Here is a 26225-nt window from a genome sequence, read left to right as displayed (position 1 = left end):
TAGCCTTGAAGATAGATATCAGCATCATCTTCCTCCAACCCAAGATTTCTCTTCCTTAGGTTAAATATCCCCAGTTTTCTCATTTCTATCAATCCATCCTTTTACAGCATGATTACAAGGTTTCTCAACATTCAGGTTTCCCCTCTCTGGGCATGCTCTGGCTTCTCAATATCCCTTAGCCTCACTTCATTATGCTCTAAGGGCAGTAACTGGAGGAAGATTTCCCTTCTACTCATTGCCATTCTAGCAATGCCTGGTTGGGGAATTTTAGTCAGGATTAGGGCTGGGAGCAGGGCATCTGTCTGGTGATTTAAGTATCATTGGAATTGCTATTCCCATTTTCCAGATGAGAAAACTGGGGTAAATGACTTCGCCATGGCCATGTGACTAGTGTGTGTCAGAACTTGGCTTTCCTAATTCTGTTCTCATACTCTTTCCACATGATTCCACATTGTCCAAAATACAGCACAAGAAGCTTGCTGCTCACTTTCCCCACTAGTGCTTAGGGCAGGTGACCACCCAGATCACCATGGCTGGAATCTGTTATTTCATATAGTTGATGATTGATAAATATTTAATGAATGCATGCACCATGAACTAAGAATCAGATGACTGGTATTATGTGGATCACTTCATCTCAGCTGCCCTTCCATCCAAATAAAAGTGCCCCATTGGAATTACAAATCTCCAACTTTCTCAACCTCTCCCCACACTGAATAGACTTCAGGTAGAGAAAAAAGTCTGTCTGGGGAATTAATTTGATTTTCGAATTAAACCGGCTCCAAGTAGTGAAAGAGGGCTTTTTACTGAATAGGTCTTATATTCTTTGTGCTTTAGAGGCCAGAGGAAGCCAGGCTCTGCAAGATGAGGCTAAATGGGCAAGCAGCTTGGAAAGCATTGAAGTCAGGTCCAACTACCCCCCTGCTAAGGGAAAGCTGTAACCAGAGCAATAATGCCATCATAATTAGAAGGCAAAAGCGCAGGGGAGAGGGGATTAGGAAGGAGAATGGGGCTCTTGTGTCACTGAGGGACAATTTCGCTGTGGGGCCAAGGCTGCATACTCTGGCATCAGGTGAATTGATGGATTAGGGGTGTTAGTGTGTACCTTCAGATTCTCTGGCAAGACTTAGCTTTCTTTTAGAGTTTTGCCACCTCCAACATGGAAAATATGGGCTCCATTCTGAAGGAACAATAGAAGCCAAGTTCATGGTCAGCCTTGGTGCTGATCTGTGTCAGAGTCACCAATCAAACTTAGAAAGGACTACAGAGTTCACCCAGCCCAACTCCTTCACTTTACAAATGAGGAAACTGAGGCCATCAAAGTGATAAAAGTGGCAGGGGCCCCGGAATCAGGATTTGATGTCTTTATCCCAGGGCACCCTGGAGAAGTGCCACATTCTCTCCTAGGACTGTCTAAACTAATTTGATCGAGTCAAATCAAAGAACATTGATTAAGTACCTGCTGTGTGCCAGTCACTGTGCTAAGTGCTAGGAATAAAGAGAAAGGCAAAAACTCAGTCTCTACCCAAATGGAGCTCACCTCTAAGTCATTGTTGTTGTATAGCCATTTTGTCATGCCCAACTTTTCTTGACTTCTTTTGGGGTTTTCTTGGCAAAGACACTGGGGTGTTTTCCATTTCCTTCTCCTGCCCATTTGACAGATGAGGAAACTGAGGTAAATAGTGAAGTGACTTGCCCAGGGTCACCCAGCTAGTAAGTATCTGAGGCCAGATTTGAACTCAAATCTTCTTGATGCCTGGGGTTCTATTCATTGCCATCACCTAGTTGCATTTTTCTAAGTACCTACTTAGAAAATACCACCAGATACATCTGCTATCATGTTCCTTTGATCATATAGCCAAACAGAACATTTCGCCGTCTAAAAGTGTGAGGCTTTCTCTATACTTTTGAGTATATGGTGAATAGTATCATTCTTGATGTTAGCCATGAATAACAGTAATAGAACTAACTTCCAGTGTGTTTTTTCTATAATACCAGGCATCTAGAGAAAACGAGGAAATGGATAGAAGACTGGCCTTGGATGAGGAAGACTTAGGTTCAAATCCTACCTCTGACACATCTTGGCTATATGACCCTACAAATGTCATTTATCCTCTCTGGCTCTCCTTGCAAGGGGATTATTTCTGTCTTTGCTAGTCATATCCTCCATAAGTACCTGGAATATAGTAGGTACTAAATCAATGCTTGTTGATTTATTCATGACTTACAGACATCATTGGTGAGACTTTTCCTTGAGTTCCCAACATTGATAAAATCACAAGGCTAGACCCAAAACAAAATAAAGTAAAACCAAAACAACATTCCTCCTTTGCCTCCCAAAATAACAAAAAGTCAAATAACAACAACAGTAACAAAAAAAAGCAAACCCAGGCATCAGTATCTTTTTCAAATTCCTATTCAGGGTAAATGGCAAATTCACTGAAAGTAAATCACCTACAATGATGACTTCTATAGTTATATATTCAGTAACACACATGTTGTTTTCTCCCAGTATAATATAAGCACAACGTATACACACACACACACACACACACACACACACACACACACACATATTGTCTCTGTATCCTTAATGTCTAGACATCTTTTCTGTATAATTACCTTTTGAAATATCTATTTCTCCCATCTGGCCTATCATTTCCTTTTCTCATCAGTCCTTTCACATATCTCTCTCTTTATTTTTTTTTAGCTTATTTGCTGGTAAAAGGCCAAAGTTTAGTAGATATAGAATTTTGGCTTCTGTAAGTCACTCTCTGTCTCTCCTTGGTCTAGCAACACTTTTGGTATCTCTATACTTTTCAGTTAACAGAAGCCCGAGAGACCAATCACTTAGGTCAGTGATGGTAGAGCATTTAGAGGGGAGGGTGATGTGAGAAATGTCCTCAGGCAAGAAGGAGGGGGGCAGCCCGGCCCCACGCCCCTCTGGCTTTCTAGTAATGAACTCTGGTGAACTCTGTGCTTGGGTGATGAAGTGTGTGTGTGCTCACAGAGAGGGCTCTGAGTGCCCTTTCTGGCACCTGTGCCATAGGTTTGCCACCACAGACTTGGGCACTTAAAAAAATAACCTTTATCTTCTGTCTTAGAATTGATACTAAATATGGGTCCAAGGCAGAAGAGTGATAAAGGCTAGGCAGTTGGGGTTAAGTGAAGTATCTGAGGCCAGATTTGAACTCAGGGCTTCCTATCTATAAGCCTTGGGTTCTATCCACTGAGCCACCTAGCTGCCCCATTTAGACACATTTTATATCATTGTTGAGTCATAAGCAAGCAAGACACAAACATTTGCTAAGAAATTAGAATCAAATGAATTGATATCTGCCAAGGACCAGCTATGGAGCAGATAGAACAAACGCAAACATTGGAAGTCATCAGAGATCATAAGTCATCAATAGAGTTTATGAACAGGCAACAGTTATTTTGAGCCACAAAAGACCTTGGGCAATAGTGTTAGAAGCCTAGAAAAGGGTCTGGGTCTTAGGGATTGGGTGCCTTCAGCAAGGATGGTATTTGACATTGAGAAGCCAGTAAATGAGCATTTATTAAGTGATTATTCTACTCTAGACACAATATTAAATGCTAAGAATAAAAAAGAAAAAAAAACACTGCCCTTTCCCTCAAAGAGCTTACATTCTAATGGGAAAACAGACATTTCATATATGCCTCCTAACCAAGATCAGAACTTGTCTCAGAGTGTGGGACTCAGTGATAGAATCACAGAATTCTAGAGATGCCATCCAGTCCAGATCATTCCTGAAAGGAATCCCCAGTATGCCAACTCAGCGAGTGGTTGTTCCACTTCTTCTTGAAGACCTCCGGTATTGGAGCCCACTGGCCCTTAGATAATAAGGGGACCTGAGGTGGGCAAAAAGGGGAGTAAGGATGGGGTGTTATATTAGTAATAGTCATTGAATTCCTGGGCTTGGTGTTCAGCGAACCTGATTACTTCTCAAGATAGGTCATAAGTTCCTCACAGTACTTACTGCCTTTTTATACCAGTGGTGGTGGTGGTGGTGGTGGTAAGGACTGGCTTTCTTTCCTTCCACTGATAATCAGCTTTACATCAAGCCACAGCTTACTCATTTTCCTTCCTGATATCACTTATGTCAGGTCTGGTAGAAAGTCAAGAAGTTCAAATAGCTACCCACACACGGTTTCCTTTTGGATGCTGTTAGACACTTCATCAAGATTCAGAATCCTCATTTTCGCCTTGGCAGGAGACTTCAGAGAGTTCCTGTAGGCTTGTACTTGAAATTAAATCTGGTTAGTGACTTGAAAGAGCCACAGGAATTTTTTCTCAAAGGGACATTTATTTGTTGGTCATGATCTGTGTACTGAGATCCTATCTGGAGTGTTCTTTTTTACATCTTCCTTGGTCCATGCCAGTGTGGGCTGATTCTGTGTCATGTTCCACTTATTAGACTCTTCAAGTCAATTCTGTCAACGACAAGGCTTGAGTCATCCCCTATCTTGGGACACTGTGGGTCTTACTGGGCCTTCTCCATCAAGACCACTAGTGTGAAATGTAGACATTACATACTCTATAGTGAATGTAGGGTCAACAGCATCGGAATTGCAGACAGGATTCCCTGAGCTCAAGTCCTGCTTCACTTACTAGCTGTGTGACACTGGGTAAGTCCTTAATCTTCCTGTCCCTCACTTACCTTATATATAAAATAAGAAAAATGAGCTAGATGGCTTTTAAAAACCCTTCCATTTCCAAATCTATGGTCCTATATCAATGTGGGCTATGATTATTCATAGGGCACCTAGGTGGAACAGTAAGATAGACTATTGAGCCTGACGTCAGGAAGACTGATCTTCCCAAGTTCAAATCTGGCCTCAGACACTTACTATGTCCCTGTTTGCTTCACTTTCCTCATCTATAAAAAGAGTTGGAAAAGTAAATGGCAAATAATGTTAAGTGACTTGTTCAGAGTCACACAACTAGTAACTTTAAGTAAGTTCTCCATTCCAAACTCTTGTAGGTCGCAGGATCATTTGAGCTATTTCTCTGTCTACCTTCTTTCAAGTTAGTTTGGTACCAATTTAAACCTTTCCATATTTATAAGGGAAAGTCACTACTTCAGTTCCATTTATAAGATTCATTAAGCCATAAATCGTTTTAAATTAAGAGCAGCGAGGTGGTACAGTGCCAGACCTGAAGTCAGGAAGACCCAAGTTCAAATCTGACCTCAGACACTAGTTCTGGGTAATTCTCTTAACCCTGTTTGACTTGGTTTCCTCATCTGTAAAATGAGCTGGATGAAGAAATAACATACTGTTCCAGCATCTTTGCCAAGAAAACCCCACAAAGAGTCAGACACAAATGAGAAATGACTGAACAATAATACTGATTATTCAATGACTGTTTCTTCACCTGCTTCCCTGCCACCTCTAGGGCTGGTGACAATAATGACAGTTAAAGACAAAATGACAGTTTTTTGCTCCAACCTTGTTTTCTCATATGAAACATGGGACAATAATTGCCGCATTATCTATCTTATGGGGGTTAAATGGTATAATGCATGTAAAATGTTTTTGACAACTCTCAAATGCTATATAAATGGCAATCATTTATCGTCCATTAGGTTGGTGACTAATGTGCTTGCAAACTCGATCTCCTCATCAATTAAAATCCTCTTTGTACTAAGCCCAGAAATCCAGTGACCGATGGCTATATAAATGAAGCAGAACAAATCCAAACAGGCAAATAGGAGAAAGAACACACAAAGTCTGAAAATATAAAATAAGTGAGGAATAAGTGTCTGCAAATAAATGGACAAAGATGGAAGCCGAGAGAAACATTGAGGGCAAAGCCAAGACGTTGACGTGGATATTTTGTAGATTGAAATTCATTTACCCAAATGTATATAGTCACAAAGTAAGTTTAATTGGTTTTTATTGATGTATAAAAATCAACTTAGAGTAAATCATCACTGGGGGAAAAATATTTTTCTATGGCATTCCTCCCAGTCTGCCGGGGAGCTACATTAAACACTGAAGTAGCAACTCTGGTGCTCACATAATCAGAACTGTGTTAGCTTGGTGCTTATTAGAAACTTTTATTATTCAAAACTTGGGGTGGGAGGAGGGTAGGTGGCTCAGTGGATTGAAAGCTAGGCCTAGAGATGGGAGGCTCTGAGTTTAAATGTGACTCCCGATACCTCCTAGCTGTGTGATCCTGGGAAAGTCACTTAACCTAGCTCTTACCATTCTTCTGCCTTGGAACCAATATATAGTATTGACTCTAAGATGGAAGGCAAAGGTTAAAAAACAAAACAAAACAAAAAAGCCTTGGTTCAGTTTCTCTACCCTTCTACACCAATGACTGTTGTTTTCATTGCACATACAGTAATTCTTTAAATCAATGACAGACTGCCTGGGGGAGCTGGCAGCTGTCCAGGGTGACTTACAGTACATTGGGCAAATGGTCACAACAGCAAATAAACAAGAGACTCACTATTGCCACACTCCCCAAGGGTCCTTGGGCATAGGAGACCAGGCCCAGAATGACTGATCGATCCACCAAGGCAGGGTGGGGAGTTCTGGCTGGTCTTAGCAATGAACAGGAAGAGAAATCAAGATAGTACTTTCCTCACAAATAATTCCATATGTTTTTTTTTTTTGTTGTTGTTGTTCACGCTGTCCGACTCTGTGACTCCATTTAGGGTTTTCTTGGCACAGACATTGGAATGGTTTGCCATTTCCTTCTTGAGATCATTTTACAGATGAGGAAACCAGAGCAAATTGGGCTAAGTGACTTGCCCATGGTCACGTAGTTAGTAAGTGTCTGAGGCCAGATTTGAACTCAGGAAGAGGAGTCTTTCTGATCCATTGTGCCACTTAGCTGCTCAGTTCTGTGTGGTAGATGATATAATTATTATTAGCCAGAATCTCAGCCCTGATAGGTCTTCAGAGGCCAGAGAATCCAGTCTATGCCTGCTTCCCTATAAATCATCACAGGAACAAGCATTTTGATAGCTCCAACTCTGTGCTAGGCCCTGTGCTAAATATTTTTTTTTATAAATATTGTCTCACTTGATCTTCACAACAGCTCTGCAAGATAGGTGATGTTATCTTGATATTACAGCTGAGGAAACTGAGGCAAAAGGGTTGAGTGACTTGCCCAAGATCATACAGTTTGACATTGTCTATCATCTGATTTGAATTCAAATCTTTCTGATGCCCCAGTCTGTGCTCCAACTACTGCACCAACAGCTGTTCAGAGACAAATGGTCATCCAATTTCTTCTTGAGGGGAGGGGATGGTGCATTAGCACTGCAAGCAATCCACTGCACTTTTGGATAAACATTATTGTTAAGAGCCTCCCTCACATGAAGCCTAAATCTTCTATATTATCTTGTCAGAGGACAATACATTGAGATTGCACCTAGGAAGGAGAATTTGGAAATTCGATTTCATAGATGAGGAAATTGAAGGTCAAGAAGGTAAGTGACTTCTTTAAGGTCATAGAGCTAACGGGTCAAAACTAGGACAAATCAGACCATAACGGTCTGTGTAGGGATTCTGTGTAGAAGGGAAGCTGCACTCTTGGAGCCTGGAGAGCTTCCATCTCGCCTCCATATATTCCTATGCCTTATTTCCTGATCAAGACCCTTGGAAAGAGGAAGTGGAGACTTTCTAAGGCTGGGGCAGGCGATCCATGCCAGGAATGGTCAAGGGAAGTAACACCATGCTGTCATGTAAAATAATTGCACTTTACAAAGACTTTGGCAGGACAGTTTGCCCTCCCAGAATGTCTGAGTCTTGATATGAATCTCCTGAGGAAGCTATCCCTACCTGTTTATCTGATCAGAGCTTGATAGCCACGTGTGGGCATGTGCGTTGCCAAGCACTCTGACCCATCTGCCCTGGTGAGAAGCTCAGCTACCTCCCCTGGACTCAGAACTGCTTTGTCCCTCCCTTTCTGGCTCACACCAAAATGCCACTCTAATCCACTGGTCAAGAATCATAAAAAAATGTGAAGTGAAATATGAGGGAAACAGTTCTTTAGAGCACATCCCTCAGTACCAGAGCAGGGGGCTTCACCTTCTTTTATGTCCCAGATCCCTTTGGCCATATGCTAAAGCCAATGGGCCCCTTCCCAGAGTAACAGTTTTAAATTCATGAAAAATAAAACACACAAGGTTCTGTAAACACTAATTAAGTAATTAGCTTAATTAAGAGCCGACTCTAGATAGAAGAAATCAAAGCAAAATGAAAATAAAAAGATGCAGTCTCTGCCTCCTCCATCCATGGATTCTTTTTTAAGAACTCTTTTATTAGAGGTTTGTTTGGTAACTATCCACATCACTTCCTCATTGGCTGAGTACAGAGAAGTCATAAAGAGCTGGAGGGGCTCCCAGATGCTTGGCTTGTGGATCGCAATGGGAGCTTTGCTCAACTGAGTCAATTAGACAATTAACTTGATTAATTGACTAAATTTGAGTCAATTAGCTCAAGGAGTTCTCCATGTATATCCTTCTTAAATATCCTTCTCCTCTCATAGCTTAGTAAATCTTTTGCTAACTACTGAATGTCCTATGCGTCTTTTTTAAATAAAATTTGCATTTGTATAATTTTTGTATTTGCATCATTTTTGTATAATTTTTATAAAATTCCTAATTTTATAAAAATTTAATAAAATGTGTGTACTTTTCTTTTTCTGTAACTTCTTCAGTCATGGAACTGTGATAGTGACATAAAATAATGGTAATATTGTAATTGATATAAATAATAAATGTAATAATTTACATAAAGCAGAAGTTATGCCATATCATAAAACACCACCTGGTACTCATACTCTGAGACCACCTCGGATAAGCGTATTTAGGAGAAAAGCAGGATTTAAGATTTGAAACCACTTTATGAATGTAAAAAAAAAAAGTCCTATTTGAGTAATTAAAAATCCACTTTCTGAGTTAGCTATGATTTTATGAAATTTGAATACCTTCAAACAAAAATAGTTTCCATTTACTCTTGTGATTTAGAACTCTTTAATAAGAGGGCAGATTTTATTGTGATGCAAAAATGAAGACAATATCTACCAATTCACCTGCCTGTGAAAACCACACACAAGAGTTATATAATACAAATATGATCTAGTCTTTGTCAAAATAAGGAGACACGTGATGAGAGACATTGGCTGTTTATAGTCTGGCTGGGGAGCCAGCTCTACCCTGCATTCAAAAGCCTTAGATTGGGGCACCTGGGTAGTTCAGTGGATTGAGAGTCAGGCCTAAAGATGGGAGGTCCTAGGTTCAAATCCGACCTCAGAAACTTCCCAGCTGTGTGACCCTGGGCAAGTCACTTGACCCCCATTTCCCACCCTTACCAATCTTCCACCTAGGAACCAATACACAGAAGTTAAGGGTTTAAAAATGTAAAAAAAAAAAGCCTTAGATTTTTCAGGATGAGCATTTATCCTTCAGAAATAGATAATCCACAACAAATAAGGGCTCAGTTCATTATTTTGTTGATTGTCTAGACTTAAGAGTGGGTTACTAATGTAGATTTAACTTAAAAGTGTATATGAAAATATTATTTTTCCCAGTTGTTAAATATTTACTAATATACTACATTATTGCTTAATAAACATTGTTTGAGTTCAGTAGGAGTATAGTAGAAGGTTCAGGGAATGAGGTCATCACCAAAAAGGAGATCTGGTGACAGTAGGCTAATAATAACACTAATAATAATACTATTGCTAATAATACTTGGCATTCATATAGAAATTTAAGGTTTATAAGCTATCTATTATCTTATTTGAACCTCATACCACTTCTGGCTGTGTCAATAAAATAAAGATGGCTGTACTGCAGTAATTTACAGTTTTAATTCCATACCATTCAAATGAAATTCTTTTTGCAGAAAAACGATTCAGAACAATCAAAATTCCTTTCAAAGAATAAAAACATTCAAATTTTAAGGACAAAGAAAAATAGAGCAGAAGAATGGAGCATCAAAAAGAGAAGAAGAAATTTAAAGGTAGTTAAGGAAATAGAAACCTTCAGGTTGGAAAAGGGTGATTGTGGGATTTAATGCTACATTTCCACCCCCTCTTTTATCAGGATTTTGTAAGCTCTGTCTTTCAGAATACCATGATTTCAGGCAATGAAAGAGAAAAGGATTCGAATAATGTTAAGGAGATTGTGGCCCCATAGAACCATAATCAAAAAGTCCTTTTAGTGTTCACGATCCTGAAGAGCTTGGACAGATTAACAGCACAAGAAGACTTCCCCAGAGATGAGAAGTACAGGAGGAACAACAGATTCATGTAGGGCAGCCCCTCCCACCCCCTCCCAAGGACATCAGATCCCATTTTGTTCTACTTGAGTTGCCCTGATGAATTTTCAGCTGGAAGACAATCCCTCTCTCCCTCCCTGACCAATACCTTTCATTTATTTCTCTCTCATTCTCACTTTCTATCTTTTCCCTTTCTCTATTTTTTTCTCCTTCAAGGACAAATTCTTGACTAGCAATATGGTTGGCTCAGCTTCAAACACCAGGAGAGTAAGCCTTGCTTTTTGCTACTTTTATGTATTTACTGACAGCAACCACAGCATGGGAGAGAGGTAGGTGCCTTGCTCAATGCTATAAGCAGCAGCTGCTGCTGCCTTCCTATTCCAAACAGCTCAGCTTCTCTGACTTTCTCGCTGTGATATCAATGTCTGGTAAAGTAGGCATTGAAACCAGGGCATTTGGCAGAGAAAAGTGTTATTTTTCCCTCATCATCTCATGTTTTAGTGACCACAACAGCCTCCTGAATCAGCTCCTTTACCTCTTCTCCATCCTCTCTAGTCCATATTGTAAAACACTGTTGTCGTTTCAATCTTCCCCCAAAACCAGGTTCATCATAATACACCTTCTCAAGATCCTGAAATGTTTCCTTATTGTCTTCATCATCAAGTCTAAACATTTCTAATCTGTCATTCAGTACTCTTAATAATCTAGTTTACCCTTTATTTGTATTCATGGAGTTATTTACACTCTGTAATTTAGTTATTTGTGGTTACTTATTTATCATTTATTACTCATTTTTGATCACTCTACAATATGATTTTTCTTTTCTAGTTAGGCACATCTCCTTATCCTTGTCCACGATCGGCTATCTCATATTCGTGCCTTCATGTATGTCAGCTTTGTCTCCTTCAATCAGAGGTTTATAAGCTTTTTTTGCATCATGGACACCTTTGGCAGTCGGGGAAAGTCTATGTTACTCTTTTCAGAATAACATTTTTAAAATTATAAAAAAACAAAATAATTAGGATTATAAAGGAAATCAATTCTCTTGAAAAATAGGTCTATATCTATACCTAACTATTTGCTTATCACTTACCCTTCCATCCATCCATCTTCTAAATAAAACCAAGTGCGTAAACTCCAGATTAAGAACCCCTGACTTAAGTGGATTTAAAATTTCTTGATCACAGGGTCTGTCCTATATATTTTTCTGTTTAGCCTGGGCAAGGAGGTATTGCTTAAAATACTTGTTGGTTGATAAATTATAGGTAGGCAGCTAGATACCTCTCAAAAGATATGAGTTAAAAGCTTAGAGAAAAGTTGTCTAAAAGGACTTGGCAATCATCCTAAAAATACCTGACTTGATCTATGCATCCCCATTAGCTATCATCCTATCTTTCTCCCTTTCAACTAAACTCCTTGAAAACCCTGTCTATAATAGGTGCCTCCAATTTCTTTCTTCTCACTCTCTTAACCCTTTATCATCTGGCTTCTGACCTTATCATTCAATCAAAATTGCTCTCCCCTGGGGTCGTTCTCTTTACATTATTTTGCTTGGTGATCTCAACAGCTCCAGAGGTTCCATTTATCATCTTTTATATCTTTGATCTACTTGTCTAGTCCCAATTTCTTTCCAGAGACCTTAAACTCAACATAACCAAAAACTCAACTCACTAGCTTTCCCACAAACTATCCCCTCCTTCCTAATTTCTCTCCCTGTTGAGGATATCACTATCCTTGCAGTTACCCAGACTGGCAGATTAGGTATCATCCTTAATTGTTCAAAATCCCCCGCTTCTTATCCAATCAGCTGGCAAATGCTGTTGGTTTTTTTTTTTTAATCTTTGTGATATCTGTCATATATACTGTCTTCTCTCCTCTGACATTGCTACCAACTTGGTTTAGGCTTCAATCACTTTGTGCTTGGACTATTGCAATAGTTTCTTCATAAGTCATCCTACTTCAAGTCTCTCCGCACTCCAATCTGTGTTCCAATTAGCTATTAAAGTGATCTTGCTATGAAAAAAACTGATTTTATCACATCCCTATTCAATAAACTCCAGCATCTCTTTTATCTCCCAGATCAAATAGGAATCCTCTGTTTGCCATTCAAAGACAATTGTAACTTGCCCTTTCACCTCACTTTTCCAGTTTTTTAAACCTTATTTCTCTAAATATATTTACTCTCTGAATCAATGAAAATGATCTCCTTGCTCTTCTTTATATATGACACTCCAGCTCCCAACTCTAAAAATTTCTTTTTCTCTCTCTGTCTCTGCCTCTTTGTCTCTCTGTCCCTGTCTCTCTGTCTCTGTCTCTCTGTGTCTCTCTCTCATTTCTGCCTTCTGGTTTCCCTGGCTTTTAATTCTCAGTTATAGTCTCACTTTCTGTAAGAAGACTATCCCAGTTCTCTTTAATTTTAATGCTTTCCCTAAGAGCAGCTAGATAGTGCAATAGATAGAATGCCAAGCCCAGAGTTGGAAAAACCTGGGTTCAAATCTGGTCTCAGACATTCCCTAGTTGTATGACCCTGGGCAAGTCACTTAACCCCCATTGCCTAGACCTTATCTCTTTTTTTTTTCCTGCCTTGGAACTGATACTTTGTATTGATTCCAAGACAGAAGGCAAGATTTTTTTAACCTTTACCTTCTGTCTTAGAATTAATTAATACTGCATATTGGTACCAAGGCAGAAGAGCAGTAAGGATTAGGTAATGAGGGTTAAATGACATGCTCAAGGTCACACAGCTAGGAAGTGTCTGAGGCTAGATTTGAACTCAGGAATTTTCATCTTCAGGCTTGGCTTTCAATTCACTGAGCTACTACCTAGCTACTCCTAAAGTAAGGATTAAAAAAAAAAAAACAAAAAAACAACACCACCTTAATGCCTTCCCTCTGAGATTGATCTGTTATGTGTCTTGTTTGTGCACTGTCTCCCCCATTAGATTGTAATTTTCTTGAATGGAAGAGTAGGTATGTGATAAATGCTAGGTGACTAGTTGACTCCCTAATTGACAGCTAGCCAGGAATACTGAAACCATAGACAGACCTTGGAAGGGCATCTAAGAAATGATTTCATGCCATACAAGGATCAGTTGAAGGAACCATTGATGGTAGAGGGTTTGGAGATAGGCTGGGAAGGGGAGACATGATAATCATTTTCAAATATTTAAAAAACTTTCATACAGATGAGTGATTAGACTTGTTCTTCTTGACCCTAGAAAACAGAATTTGGAGAAATATGTGGAAGTTACAAATTGGGACTCGAGGTCAAGAAAAAAACTTCCTAGCAATTAAAATTGTACAAAAGCAGGGGTAGCTGGGTAGCTCAGTGGATTGAAAACCAAGCCGAGAAACAGGAGGTCCTGGGTTGAAATTTGGCCTCAGAAACTTTCTAGCTGTGTGACCCTGGAAAAATCACTTAACTTCTGTTCTCTAGCCTTTAACACTCTTCTGCCTTGGAAGCAATACACAATATTGATTCTAAGATGGCTAGTAAGGGTCTAAAAAATTTATACAACAGCCGAGTGCTCTGCTTCAGGAAGGCATGGTTTCTGTCTTATTGGAGGTCTTAAATCAAAGGCTGGGTGAGTTTTAGTATTTGTTAGATGTGTTATAGCAGCCTTCATTTTCAGGAGTAGATTAAAATAGCTGGCCACTGAGGGCCCATCTAATTCTAAACTTCTGTGATTCTGAAATATTTGTTGAATATTTAATGCTGAACTCTGAGAAAGGTTCAGTGTGAGTTAAAATATGCTCCCAACTCAATCCTGGGGGGAAATACAATGCTAGATTAAGAAATGATTGATAATGGAATGATTAATGAGAAAGTTACTAGTTTCTAAGATATCTTAACCTAAATGTTGTAGAATTTTTACACACATAGAAATTAGTACATAATAAAACTAGTTCATAATTAAAATTGCTACCCATTCTAATGAAGAGTTCTGTTTTTATGAGATGAAACACGGGGAAATATAAATTTGCCAGTGGTATTGACTGTTGTAATGGAGGAAATTGAACAGAGTCCAATTCCAAAGAGGAATTCCTTATAGATAATAAGGTCCTCTCGATGCTCCTATTTGTAGATTACATTCTTCTGATTGTATTAAGCTCAATAAAATCTTAGAGCCCCCTAAAGAGATCTATAGACTCTCAAAAAGATAAATGTATTTTATGGGGAATAGTAGAGAGCGTAATGGAGGAGGAGACTAACTGGTGAGGACTCAGACCTTAGGGCATTCTCAGATTTGCTCTTCCTGGGAGGTTATGCATGGGCAAATAACCCCTGCCTGTTCCAATTCAAAATACGGAATTTGGATAGACTGTCTCTGAGGACATTGGCACTGAGAGATGATGAGGAGTCTTCTAATTGGCTACAGAGTTTGAAGAAATGATGCCTCATAAGGTGATGAAGCGCAACTGATGACCCATCACTCTCACAGTTTCTTATCCCTCGTGGCACTGAGTGAGGCAATGATGACTGTTCTGAGCTGCTGAGTGGGTGCTGTGGCAGCAAGTTGCCATCTATCCGTGAGCAAAAGGTGACGGGTCTTTTTTGTGTTTTTTCTTTCCTGATCCTATGCTAGTGAGTACTTCTAAAGGAGACAGCCCAGGAAATTGTGTTTGGGAGATCCAGAAGCTTTAGTAGAGTCTTTTAGAATGATAGTGACCAATGACAGAGTAAAGTGGTCTCACCAGAGACCAGACACAAACACTTCTGGAGTGGCCACTGGAGTGGTGCTGGCCAATGACAAAGTGTTTTCAGGTGGAAGTAGAAAACAGTCATCCAAAGGTATTAGTAGCTTCATCCCTGGAGAGCTACAACTAAGTATAAACTCTACATAGGCACAAATGAATTGAAAGATGGAAAAATGAGACATAATCTATATGTACAAAAAATATAGTTCCCGGTTCCATTTTGTTAATCAAAACAGGAGAACATAGGGATATCATGTAAGAAAGTTACACAAGCCAAATAATCTTTGGATGGGGCATGGGTACGTGTTTATTTGTGTATAGCTATGTATGGAATGTGTATTCCATTTATTCTTGGAATGGTCAGAAAAGTTGAAAAAGCAAAACACCATTAATGAAATGTTTTACAGATCTAAATATACCATTTGCCAACATTTATAAATAGTGACACTTTAAGGTCCACAGGGCATTTTTCTCACAACCACCCTGTGAAGGAGGTGGTATAAGTATTATCCCCAGTAAACAGATGAGGAAACTGAGGGTTAGAAAAGTTCAGTCATTTCCCCATTGTCATGCAGTTCATCAACCCCAGAACCAAGATGGAAAGGTTGATCTGCTAACTAGCATATTACCTCCCGATTTTACCTTGAAAGGGTGACAAATCCTCCTCCACCTGTTTCAATGTGCTCAACGAGCTTTTTATTGGGAGGAGGTAGTGGTGAGATAAAATTCAAGAGGGAAACATATAATTTGAACTTCAAGATGGATGCTTCAGAAACAGATTTTCTTAGAGTTTGAAGTGGGGAAGGGCTCCATTCCCTATTGGTTGTATTCTTTAAAATAGAATAAGAACATCTGGGTTTGAAATTCTCGCACCCTTGGGACCTACTATGTTTTAATAAACAATGTCCCTTTTTTCAGTTCTTGTAAAAGTGTGGTATGGGGAAGTCATGGGTCTGGGAAGAAACTTCCTTCTCAAAACATATAATCAGCCTTGTATACGAAAGCAATCTGTATTGAGCTTCCAACTGGATCCAAAATATTTGCTCTGTGAGAATGAGTGAGTTGTTAGGAGAAACAATGTTTACACAAAATCACTGTTTCAAACTCGGCACTTTATTTGTTTGTTGGCAAAGGCATGGGCAAACGGAGACTCCCTGAATCAGCTGCTTCAACGTAAACTCCATCATCTGTTGGCTTCCTTATCGATGGACATGTGTATAAACAACCCATGAGCCTGTTTTTGCCACAACCCTGTGTATGTTATGAGGGATTTTTTTCAAGGTGGGGGAAGGAAGAATGACACATCAGGGCAGTGACAGCATTGTCTTTTCTCTTACAATGGACTACAAACAGTGGACTCTTGGACCATGCTTAGGAAGATGTGACTTCAAATCTGGTTTCAGACCTTAATTGCTATGTGAGCCTGGGCAAGTCACTTAACTGTTATTTGCCTCATTTTTCAAAACAACTCTGAGGTATCACCTCACACCCAGCAGATTGGCTAAAATGAGAGCAGGGGAGAGTAATGAATGTTGGAGGGGATGTGGCAAAATTGGGACATTAATGCATTGCTGGTGGAGTTGTGAATTGATCCAACCATTCTGGATGGCAATTTGGAACTATGCCCAAAGGGCTTTAAAAGACTCTCTGCCTTTTGATCCAGCCATAGATAGCACTACTTGGTTTATACCCCAAAGAGATAATAAGGAAAAAGACATGTACAAAAATATTTACAGCCGCGTTCTTTGTGATGGCAAAAAATTGGAAAATGAGAGAATGTCCTTTGATTGGGAAATGGCTAAACAAATTGTGGTATCTGCCTCATTTTTCTCAATTGTAAAATGGAGATAATAAGAGTATCTACCTTCCAGGGCTGTTGTGAGGACCAAATGAGATATTAGTAAAGCAATTCACACAGTCCTCGGTTCATAGTAGGTGCTCCCCTCCACTCCAGGTCACTTTAATTCCCTAATCTATAAAATGGGAATAATAATAGCACCTACTTCCCAGGATTGATGTGAGGATAAAATGAGATAATATTTGTAAAGCATTTTGTAAAACCTTAAAGCTGCCTCTAAATACTAGTTTATTGTAATTGTTGTTGTAGTATGAGGGTTGAACCCAGAGTTGGCACAGCCCTAATTCTGCTTTCTCCCTCTGAGACTTAGGTTGTTATACTATGGGAAAAAACTACTTGACCTCTCTACCTCAGGTTCATCATCTGGAAAATGAAAACATTAATAAGATCATAAGTTCACAGATTTAGAGATGGAAGGGACTTTAGAGACCATCTAGTTCAATCCACTCATTTTACAGATGAGAAAACTGACATCAGAAGGGTCTGAGTGGCTTGCTCAGGTTCACACAGATGGTAGATGGCAGAGCTAGGATTTCATTCTAAATCTGGGGAGCTTTAAGGTCTCTTCCGTCTACAAATCCTATAATTGTGTGACCTATGACTAGAAGATTTTGAGTCACTCACTGAAAAGACACAAGGTTATTAAATTTCTTTCTAAACATATATAGGCAGTGGTGGCCTAGGTAAAATGACTAAGTAGGTCAAGATGATCTTTGTAGGGTCAGCTACTTTTCCATAGAGAAGGTTGATATCCTCATGCTCTTTCCTTTTGCTGCATGTAACAATGGACTTAGCTCTTCTATCATTTCATTGAACGTGATTTAACCTAATTCAACAGATGAAAAGATAGGCCCATTGATGTTCAGAATTTGGGGGGATCTTAAAGATCATTTCATCCAACCCAATCATTTTACAGGTGATGAAACTGAGTCAGAAATATAACAAGCCTCATTGAAAAGTCACACATCAAGTTGATGACCAAGGGAACCTGAACTGGTGTCTATCTTCAAAGCCATTGGTAACTGACTTTAATTTAATTTCAAACAATATTTATTGATTACTTATTGCTTACAGAACTCTATCCTAGGCAAGATGATATCAACATTATATAAGCCTGGGTCTCTGAAATGACCAATTGAGTAGACAACATATTAGGAGGTATCAGAATTTGGGGTTAAAGGGAAGAAGCTTTGGTAGGCAGGATGAGAGAAGGAAGAATTTCAGAAATGAGTCAGTGTAACAGGATTTCTTTGGGCAGCAGGAACCCATTGGTAGCTGGTTTTCTACTGTGTCTATGTTTAAGTTTAGCCTGAGTCATAGCATTGTTCTTTGAACTAAAATAAAAGCCTGGCCACTGTTAAGGAATCAAGGCTCCCCACCCAACTGGGCCATGACTACACACCCTTGAAAAGCTACGTAATCCAGGATTTACAACTCAGCTGGGAAATCATAAAAGGCAATCATGATCATTCATGGAATAGATGGCTAGCAATGACATAGTAGTTTGAGATTTGCAAAGCACTTTATATATACTATTTCATTTAATCCTCACCATTACTTGCAATATCCATCAAATGTCTGAGGTAGGATTTGAACTCATGTTTTAATAACTTCAATTCTAATTCTTAGGAAGTTCTTTTTTACCATGTGGGGCAAAATAAAAAATAATCCTTCTTACAAATATAATACCGTTCCCTTCCCTATTCCCTTCCCTTCCTCTTTCCCTTCCCTTTCCCTTTCCCTTTCCCTTTCCCTTTCCCTTTCCCTTCCCCTTTCCCTTTCCCTTCCCCTTTCCCTTTCCCTTCCCCTTTCCCTTACTTTCATTCCCTTCCCTTCCCTTCCCTTCCCTTCCCTTCCCTTCCCTTCCCTTCCCTTCCCTTCCCTTCCCTTCCCTTCCCTTCCCTTCCCTTCCCTTCCTTCTTCTCTTCTTTTGACTGAATCTCCCCACTTTGCCTAGGATGGGAGTGTAATGACTACTCAAAGGCCATATCCCACTACTGATTGACTTTAACATGCACTATTTCCAGTCTTGACAAGTTTACTGGCCCAATGGCTCTCTGCTCCTGGGGGCTTTTCAAATTAATGCCAATTATTATTAGCAATAATAATTAGCACAAATGGAAAAATATTTTATGTGATTGCACGTGTAAAATTTATATCAGATTCCATCTCAGAGAGTGGGGAGAGAAGAGAGAAAAATTGGAACTAAAAATTTTAGAAAAGAATGTTGAAAATTGCTTTTACGTGTGATTGGGGAAAATAAAATATTACAACAACAACAACAACAACAACAGCAACAACAACAACAACAACAACAACAACAATAATAATAATAATAATAATAATGACTTTTTCCTCATCCGTTGAGCCAGAAATCCTCCTCCTCTCTGTAACTTCCATCTATTGCTCTGGTTTTGCCTCCAAGGGTCAAATTTGAACCATCTTTCATATGTCATCCATTCTATTTGAAGAAAGCTACACTTTTCTCCTCTAATATCTACTCTTGTATAAGGTAGATAGCCTTCATTCCTGTGGCTGACTGTCCTGGGGAATGGTTTCGAGTCTTTTTGCCATCTTGTTTGTGTTACTTTGGATTTACGCTGGCCTCTTAAAATTCCTTCTACAAAGTGGCACCATAGTTAAAATATTAATTCCTGTCTAGCCATGCTTTCCCATCTTGTCTACTGAGACATCAAAAAGTAGCAATAAAATCATGGATCTTTATAGCGTTTAAAAATTCATTAAGTCCTGGGGAAACAAAGGTAAAAAATGAAATGAAATTTGTCTTTGAGGAGCAATGGATGTCTTCTCGAATCATGCTTTTTAAATCAGGAGAGCTGGTACAATCTGAACTGAGCTTTCCATAAAGTTTGAAATTTGGTAGTTGAAGCTGCGAGGGCCATTATTATTTCTAAGTATAAAAGAAAGGATATGTGGATGTGAAGAAGTGGGAAAAGTTGAGAAATGATGGAGAAGAGTAAAAAGCCCTCCTCACTTGGAGCATATAAGATGTGAAGAGCAGTAATGGAAAATATGACTAATATGTAGATTAAAAATATGTAGGTTAAAGGCAGGCTATGGAGGACTCATTATTGACATCAATGTTAATGGCTGGACTTTGAACAGATAGAAAAGGTTGTGGTTAAGAGAAGATGTACAGACTGAGAAGGAACGTCAGTCTCTGTTGTGGGTATAGATACATTAGACTTTTTAACTGCCTTTGGTTAATCCATTAGGAGGACAGATTTATAATTTTTTAATGACTTCCAGACAAAAGCCATGTCTCTATTCCATTTGCTATACTATAATCAACTCTCATTTATTTCTGCTAATAGAAGGGAACAGTAGCATGAATAATCCAGAACTTCAGATAATATAAATATAGTCGTTAGCTTTGAGATCTTTCTTATAGATTCTCCATCCCACAGAAGATTTACCTTTTTATGCTTTGCTCCCAAGTTAACCTAATGTACTGTCCTTTTTATATAAAGAGAAGATGCTTCTGTCCAAATTCCAGCAGAGCTTGTGCTTTGAGTGGGGATGGATTAGTGTTGAGTACCCGGGACCATGGCCAAACCTCTGAGGAAGTTGGAGATGCAGATGGGATATCCTATATTCCAACCAATTGAATTAGTGAACCATCTTGCAAATGAGTTAGCATTTCCCATTATCCCCAAGGAATGGATGATAGAAATAAGGGACAGAAAACTTGCTGGTTGATGGCGGGACTTACCATGAGATTAAGAAAAAATCCTGACAGATAATCTACATATGACTGACCTCCTAGAGATGACACTGATGGTCATGGGGTTGTAGATTTAAAGTTAGATGGGATATTAAAGGGCATTTAATCAAACTTGAAGCTGAAGCCCAAAGAAGATTGTTGACTTTCCCAAACTCAAATAGGAAATGAGCGACTACAGGAGTTGAACTCAAGTCTTTTGACTCAAAATCAAGCACTCTGTCCACTAGACCACACTGTTGATGATACTCCGGGTCATAATAAGAAATGCTCTCAGGAACAACTAGGTGGCTCAGCAGACTGAGAGCCAGGCCTAGAGATGGGAGGTCCCAGGTTCAAATCTGACCTCAGATACTTCCTAGCTGTGTGACCCTGGGCAAGTCACTTAACCCCCATTGCCTAGCCCTTACTGCTCTTCTTCCTCGGGACCAATCCACAGAATTGATTCTAAGATGGAAAGTAAATTTTTTTAAAGCAATGCTTTCACCCACCTGTGCAGCATCCACAAAATATTAAACATGCGAATATCATATCACAGTATCTTGTCTCAGAACTGTGTCGACATGAACTCCACTTATATAAGCTGAGAAGAATGGCAAATAATAGTAATAACTTTTCATTAACATAGCACTTGGGGGCTTACTGAAGACTTTAATGACAAGAATAATCCATATTTCTCTAGTTAGAGGCTTAGAAAGCATCTCCACTGCAGTCCTGTGAGATCAGGCCATCTTTTCCAAATGAGGAGACAAAGGCTCAGATTGGTTGCCCACGTTCATGCAGATAGCAAGTGTTGGAGCTGGGTTATGCATGGAAGTCTTTCAACTCCAAAGCCAGTGTGCTTTCCACTGTACAACAAATCCTTCTTGAGAAATGCCTGGATTCCTGCAATCATTCTCTCATTTCCCTCTGTGCATTTGTTAAAGGGATAGATGGGGGGGTTACCTTTTGGGGATCTTGCTCTAGCTCCAGGGAATACCTATCAGAGAATGTGAGAGCCAGGAGGGAACTTGGAGATCATCAAGTCCCATCCTTTCAAGTCCAGCAAAACAAGAGCCCAAGAAGAAGTACAGCTTTTGTAATACAAGCAAGCCTGTCAATCACTTTGTTTATTTACTTATTAAACAGAATGATAATGCAGTTCACAGTCTACGCCAATGGAGAAGTTCCTCCTGCCCTGGGAACTCTCTCTGGAAGAAAGCTGTAACATTAACACAAGGATTTGCCTTTTACTTGGCTAGAGTGGGACCAACTTGGTAAGTTTTGAGCTAGTGGCCAGTTCTGTACGCCATCATCCCTAGAAACAACCTGTCCGGGGATCTTGGGGGGCGGGGGGGGGGAACTCTGGAGGCATGGAGACCAGTGACAGGGCAGAAGAATGTCTTTCTCCTTGTCTGCTTCTGTTCCTCTCTCCATGGTTCCCAGCTCCTTTGGCAGTATTGTTTGCTACTGAACACACCTGAGGCAGCCAAGAGGCAAGAAGAGATTGTCTTACCTGCTGCGGTGGAGATGCCCAAGAATCGACAGGAGTACTCCAGTCCAGTCCAAAATGCCTGCCGCTTCATCCTTGTCCTCAAAGTGGGGGGCAGCCAGCCAGGAGAGGCAGCCCAGGCTGCCCTTGCTAACTAGCCCTGGCTCGTGCCTGCATGTCTCCCTAGAAGAATGCAGGGACCTGCGGGAGCTCCCCGAGTCCCAATGACCTTTCTGAAAGAGGCGTCCCCTCCCATTTGGTTTCCTAGAGGACCATGCCCCGCTGAGGCCCCGAGGGCAGAGTGGAAGCCAAACAGGTTGTGGCTACATCCAGCCAGCTAATGCTGCTTGGGTTACCTCCCAGAAGTGTGAATAAAAATCACCTTTCCTGCTCCCAGCCTCGCTCCCCCTTCCTATACTGTCTCAATGATTGTGCTTAATAATTACCTTGTCAGAATTCCTTTCCGAGGCTGCAGCTTTGTGCTGCTGGATACACTGTGGCTCCCCCCACCCCCAGATTCACTTTGGACTGGAGATCAATCTGATTAAAGCCACATAAACTCCTTAGTGCTGGAGGGCAGCTCGCAACAGCATCAATTAACTGTTTGTGGCCAGGGAGCAGACTAGGGCTCCTTGTCAAAAACTGTTCCTTTGGAAAGCTACACATTGCACTTGACCTGTGTACAGGTTAGAGCCCGCCTGGAGATTGTCATACCCTGTGTGTGTGTGTGTGTGTGTGTGTGTGTGTGTGTGTGTGTGTGTGTACAGGGAACTTTATGTCAAGGTCATTGTACCCTTTTCTAGCTAAATGCTAAAAGAGGATTTTGGGCAGTTCTGTGATCTTGGACTTAGCTTGCTTAAAAGAAAAAAAAGAACTGGACTAGATGGCCTCTGAGGTCCCCTTTAGCAGAGGATCTGGGATACCAGGATCTCTTGTCTTTCTGCAGAATTTGCACATTTGTGGTTATATTGGATGTTCTTCTCCTTGCTTCCCAGGCTCTGCAGTGGCCATAAATTGAAACACAGGCTCGGCAGTCATAGAAGAATTCCAGATGCCAGGGATGGCTCCTGGGAGCTTAAAAAAGTCAGTTTAGCATGAAATGTTGGTGTGTGTTAATGGCTGCCTTTGGAAAAATGGGACCTCAAGGGGGATGAAAAAAAAAAAAAAGAAAAAAGGAAGGCATATCCATAATTCATAGCGATCCCTAGGCTCTAAAGATAGATATGGCTGCCAAGGGGTGTCTTGTGTCTGGTTTTAGAACTTTGGGAAAACCATAAGTATACTCCACAGAAAGGGAAGTGATCAGGTCCATAAACCTAACAAGATATTAGGGAACAGATGATACCCATTTAATGCAAAAATCACTTTTGTCCTGAGCTCATCTCTCTGATGGGATTGGCCAGGCACCATTCTGCCTGACATGTGCTCATTTTTTTCCTGCTCAGCCTCTGGAGAGGGCAACCATATTCCATTAGTTGTCCTTCCTCTATGAGGGAAGGGACAACTTGAAAAGTGCGCGATTGAAACAATATCAGCAAAGGGAGATGATCCTTAATCCAGCTAGAGGTTGAGCAAGCATAGTGATATCCAATCAAGTATAGGGTTCTGGGAATGGACCTGTACTTTCTGTTGATGTTGAGAAGCATGGAAAAGAGAAGACTTGGAGGGGGCATATTCATTGTCTTTAGGGTTTGAAGAGCTGTCCTGTGGAAGAGGGTGCAGACTATTTTTGGTTGGCTTCAGGGGCAAAATGAGGAGGGATGGGTAGAGTAGAGAGGAGTGAATTTGGGCTTGATGAAAGGAAAATAGGGTTCTACCAAAGTGGAATGTGCTTCCTTAAGAGTTAGTCTCACCCAACCCGACACCTCATCCCACCTTGAAGGTCTTAAAGTAAATCTGAACACCCTCCTTAAAAAAAATACACTATAGAGTATAATATCAAGGAAAGAAGGCTGGATTTGAGTCCAAATCCCAACAGAGTAATTTTTTGGGGGAAAATCGGAGCAAATCTTTGCATTTCTGAGCCTACCTCAATTTCTTCATTTGCACAATGAAGGGATTGGATTATGGGACCTCTAACGTTCCTTCTTGCTCTAAATCTGTGATCCCAGATGGAATTTTTTTTTCCCCTGGCATGGGGTAGGATAGATGGCTCCTGTGATCGTTTTCATTTATGAAATTTTGTGATTTTCTAATCCCAACTGTAATACCACCTAGGAATTTTGGCATTCTATCCCAGCTGCTTTGTGGAAAGCATCCAACTCCTCACAAACTAAGAGGCCTTTCTTTATTTCAATAAAATAAGACTTACAAGTGTTAGCTTGGTGCGGTGGGATCAGGAATGATCCTAGAATCAGGAGGTACTTCAGTTTCAATTCTGGTTCTGGTATTTGTTAGCTAGGAGAGTCTGGGCAAAGCTACCTACCATTTAGCCTTAGTTTGCTCATCTATAAAACAGGGAGAAATAAAATTACTCCTGCTTTATAGCTGTTGTAATGTAATGTTTACAAGCAAGGTTACAAAGAAAGTGCTCTGAGAACCTCAATGTGCCATGTAAATATGGGTTGTTATTATTAATAGAAAGAAGAGTGAAAGTGAAGGTGAAAATGTGAAAATGAAAAGTGAAAAAGTGAAAAAAAGTGAAAAAGTGAAAAAAGTGAAAAAAATGAAAAAATAAAAATGAAAAAAAAGTGGTCCTAATATGTCCAGGAAAGCTGCTAAGGAGACTGTAACTAATTCTCATTAGTTTGTCAGCCAGATGGTTTTTCCCTAGGACTGATATTTTGAGGGAGCTGTCCTGGGGGCAGGTGCAAAATGTGCATCCAAAGAGATTTTAAAATATTCCCTGGGCCCTGCCATCTTCTTTATTTATCATTTTTTGCATGATTGCAAATATCTGGGAATTGCTTTTCCACATACATCTTCTTGAGAGTGACCTGGCAACTATGAACATTTACCAAAGTCACTTTTTTTCTTGGTAGGGGGCAGGGGGTGTTCAGGAATGCAAATCACCATCGCCAGAGTACAAGGTTCTTTCTTTAAAAAAATTTTTTTAAAAGAAATTGCATAGGTAGGATGTCCCATTTTTTAACCAGTGTCAGAGTCACTGGGCAAAAATCCTTCCTTATGGACCATTGAGAATAAAGAGATTCATAATTAATTGGATCCTTTAAAATGAGCAAGGGTCTAACAGGACAAGGATAAGTAGTGAAGGATAATCCATTTGTGGAGAGCCCCACCTCTCCCAGGATGTCATTCTTGTATAAATGGCTCCTCGCATTAATGTGAGAGTCTCATATCTCATAAAGCTTTCAAAGACTATTTAGGAGTCATATCTACCATGTTGATTGGGAACATAGCATTTATTACCCGCAGGGGATCTAAAGGAAGGTGTGTGGGAGAGAAAGGAAAGGAAAGGAGAGAAGAAGGAAGAAAGGGGGAGAGAGAGAGAGAGAGAGAGAGAGAATATACTATATTGAAACAAGAGAATTTAGGATGTCATTGAAGGAAAGAAGTTTAGAGGTCATCTAGTCCAACAACCACATTTTTCAGATAAGGAAACTGAGGTCAATCAATGGATAGAGGAAGTGGCTGACACATTGTAGATGCTTAATAAATGCTTATTGGATTGACTTAGTTTGAATGGTTTGCCCAAGTTCTAATGCCTTGTTGGTTTCAGAACCAGGGCTAGAACTCAATTCAAGATGATCAGTCCAATGCTTTTTCACTACACCAGAGTTCAAATGCTGTTTTACCTACAACCTTTTAATACTGATTATTCATTCATTTATAGAACAAGCACTTTTTCGCCATTCTATGTGAGTAATCTGTGCCCAGACCTTTGGGTCTGGGTTCATATAGGGCAGAGTCAATCTCGAAATCTTAGTGATACTAACTTTATGACTAGCATCTCCACCCGGGGTTTGCCCAAGGAATATCAGATTTTGGCACCAAGCCCAGGTGTGAGGATAGGTATATAGATGATTAAGACAAAGTCTCTGCCCTCAAAGAGATTAGAATCTCAGAATTATTATGCTTGGGTTTGAGTTATTCTTTACTATATGTTTAAGGTTGTGTCAACAAGATAGTGAAACAGCTCTAATCCCTTCAGTTAGCTGAGTGAAGAAATCAAACTGGTTTGTAGGCTCCAAAAGGGTTGGGTCCATGTCTCATTCATTCATGAATTTTAAA

The 26225-nt window shown here is 40.0% G+C and overlaps 1 protein-coding gene across 1 annotated transcript in view; it reads right to left on the bottom strand.

Moving 5' to 3' along the window:
* The window catches only part of TMEM72 (transmembrane protein 72), a 54261-nt gene extending 31845 nt beyond the window's left edge, over window positions 1–22416 (bottom strand). The window contains exon 1 of the mRNA XM_044659133.1: window positions 22059–22416. Coding sequence (XP_044515068.1) covers window positions 22059–22128 — 70 coding nt within the window. The 5' untranslated portion in view covers window positions 22129–22416. The remainder of the gene's footprint in view (window positions 1–22058) is intronic.
* Between the last annotated feature and the right edge of the window lie 3809 nt (window positions 22417–26225).

This window comes from Gracilinanus agilis, chromosome 2 (assembly GCF_016433145.1).
Source record: "Gracilinanus agilis isolate LMUSP501 chromosome 2, AgileGrace, whole genome shotgun sequence".
NCBI classification, from domain to species: Eukaryota; Metazoa; Chordata; class Mammalia; order Didelphimorphia; family Didelphidae; genus Gracilinanus; species Gracilinanus agilis.
Note: the sequence above shows the minus strand (reverse complement) of the source record. Positions and strands in the feature narration are given on the sequence as shown.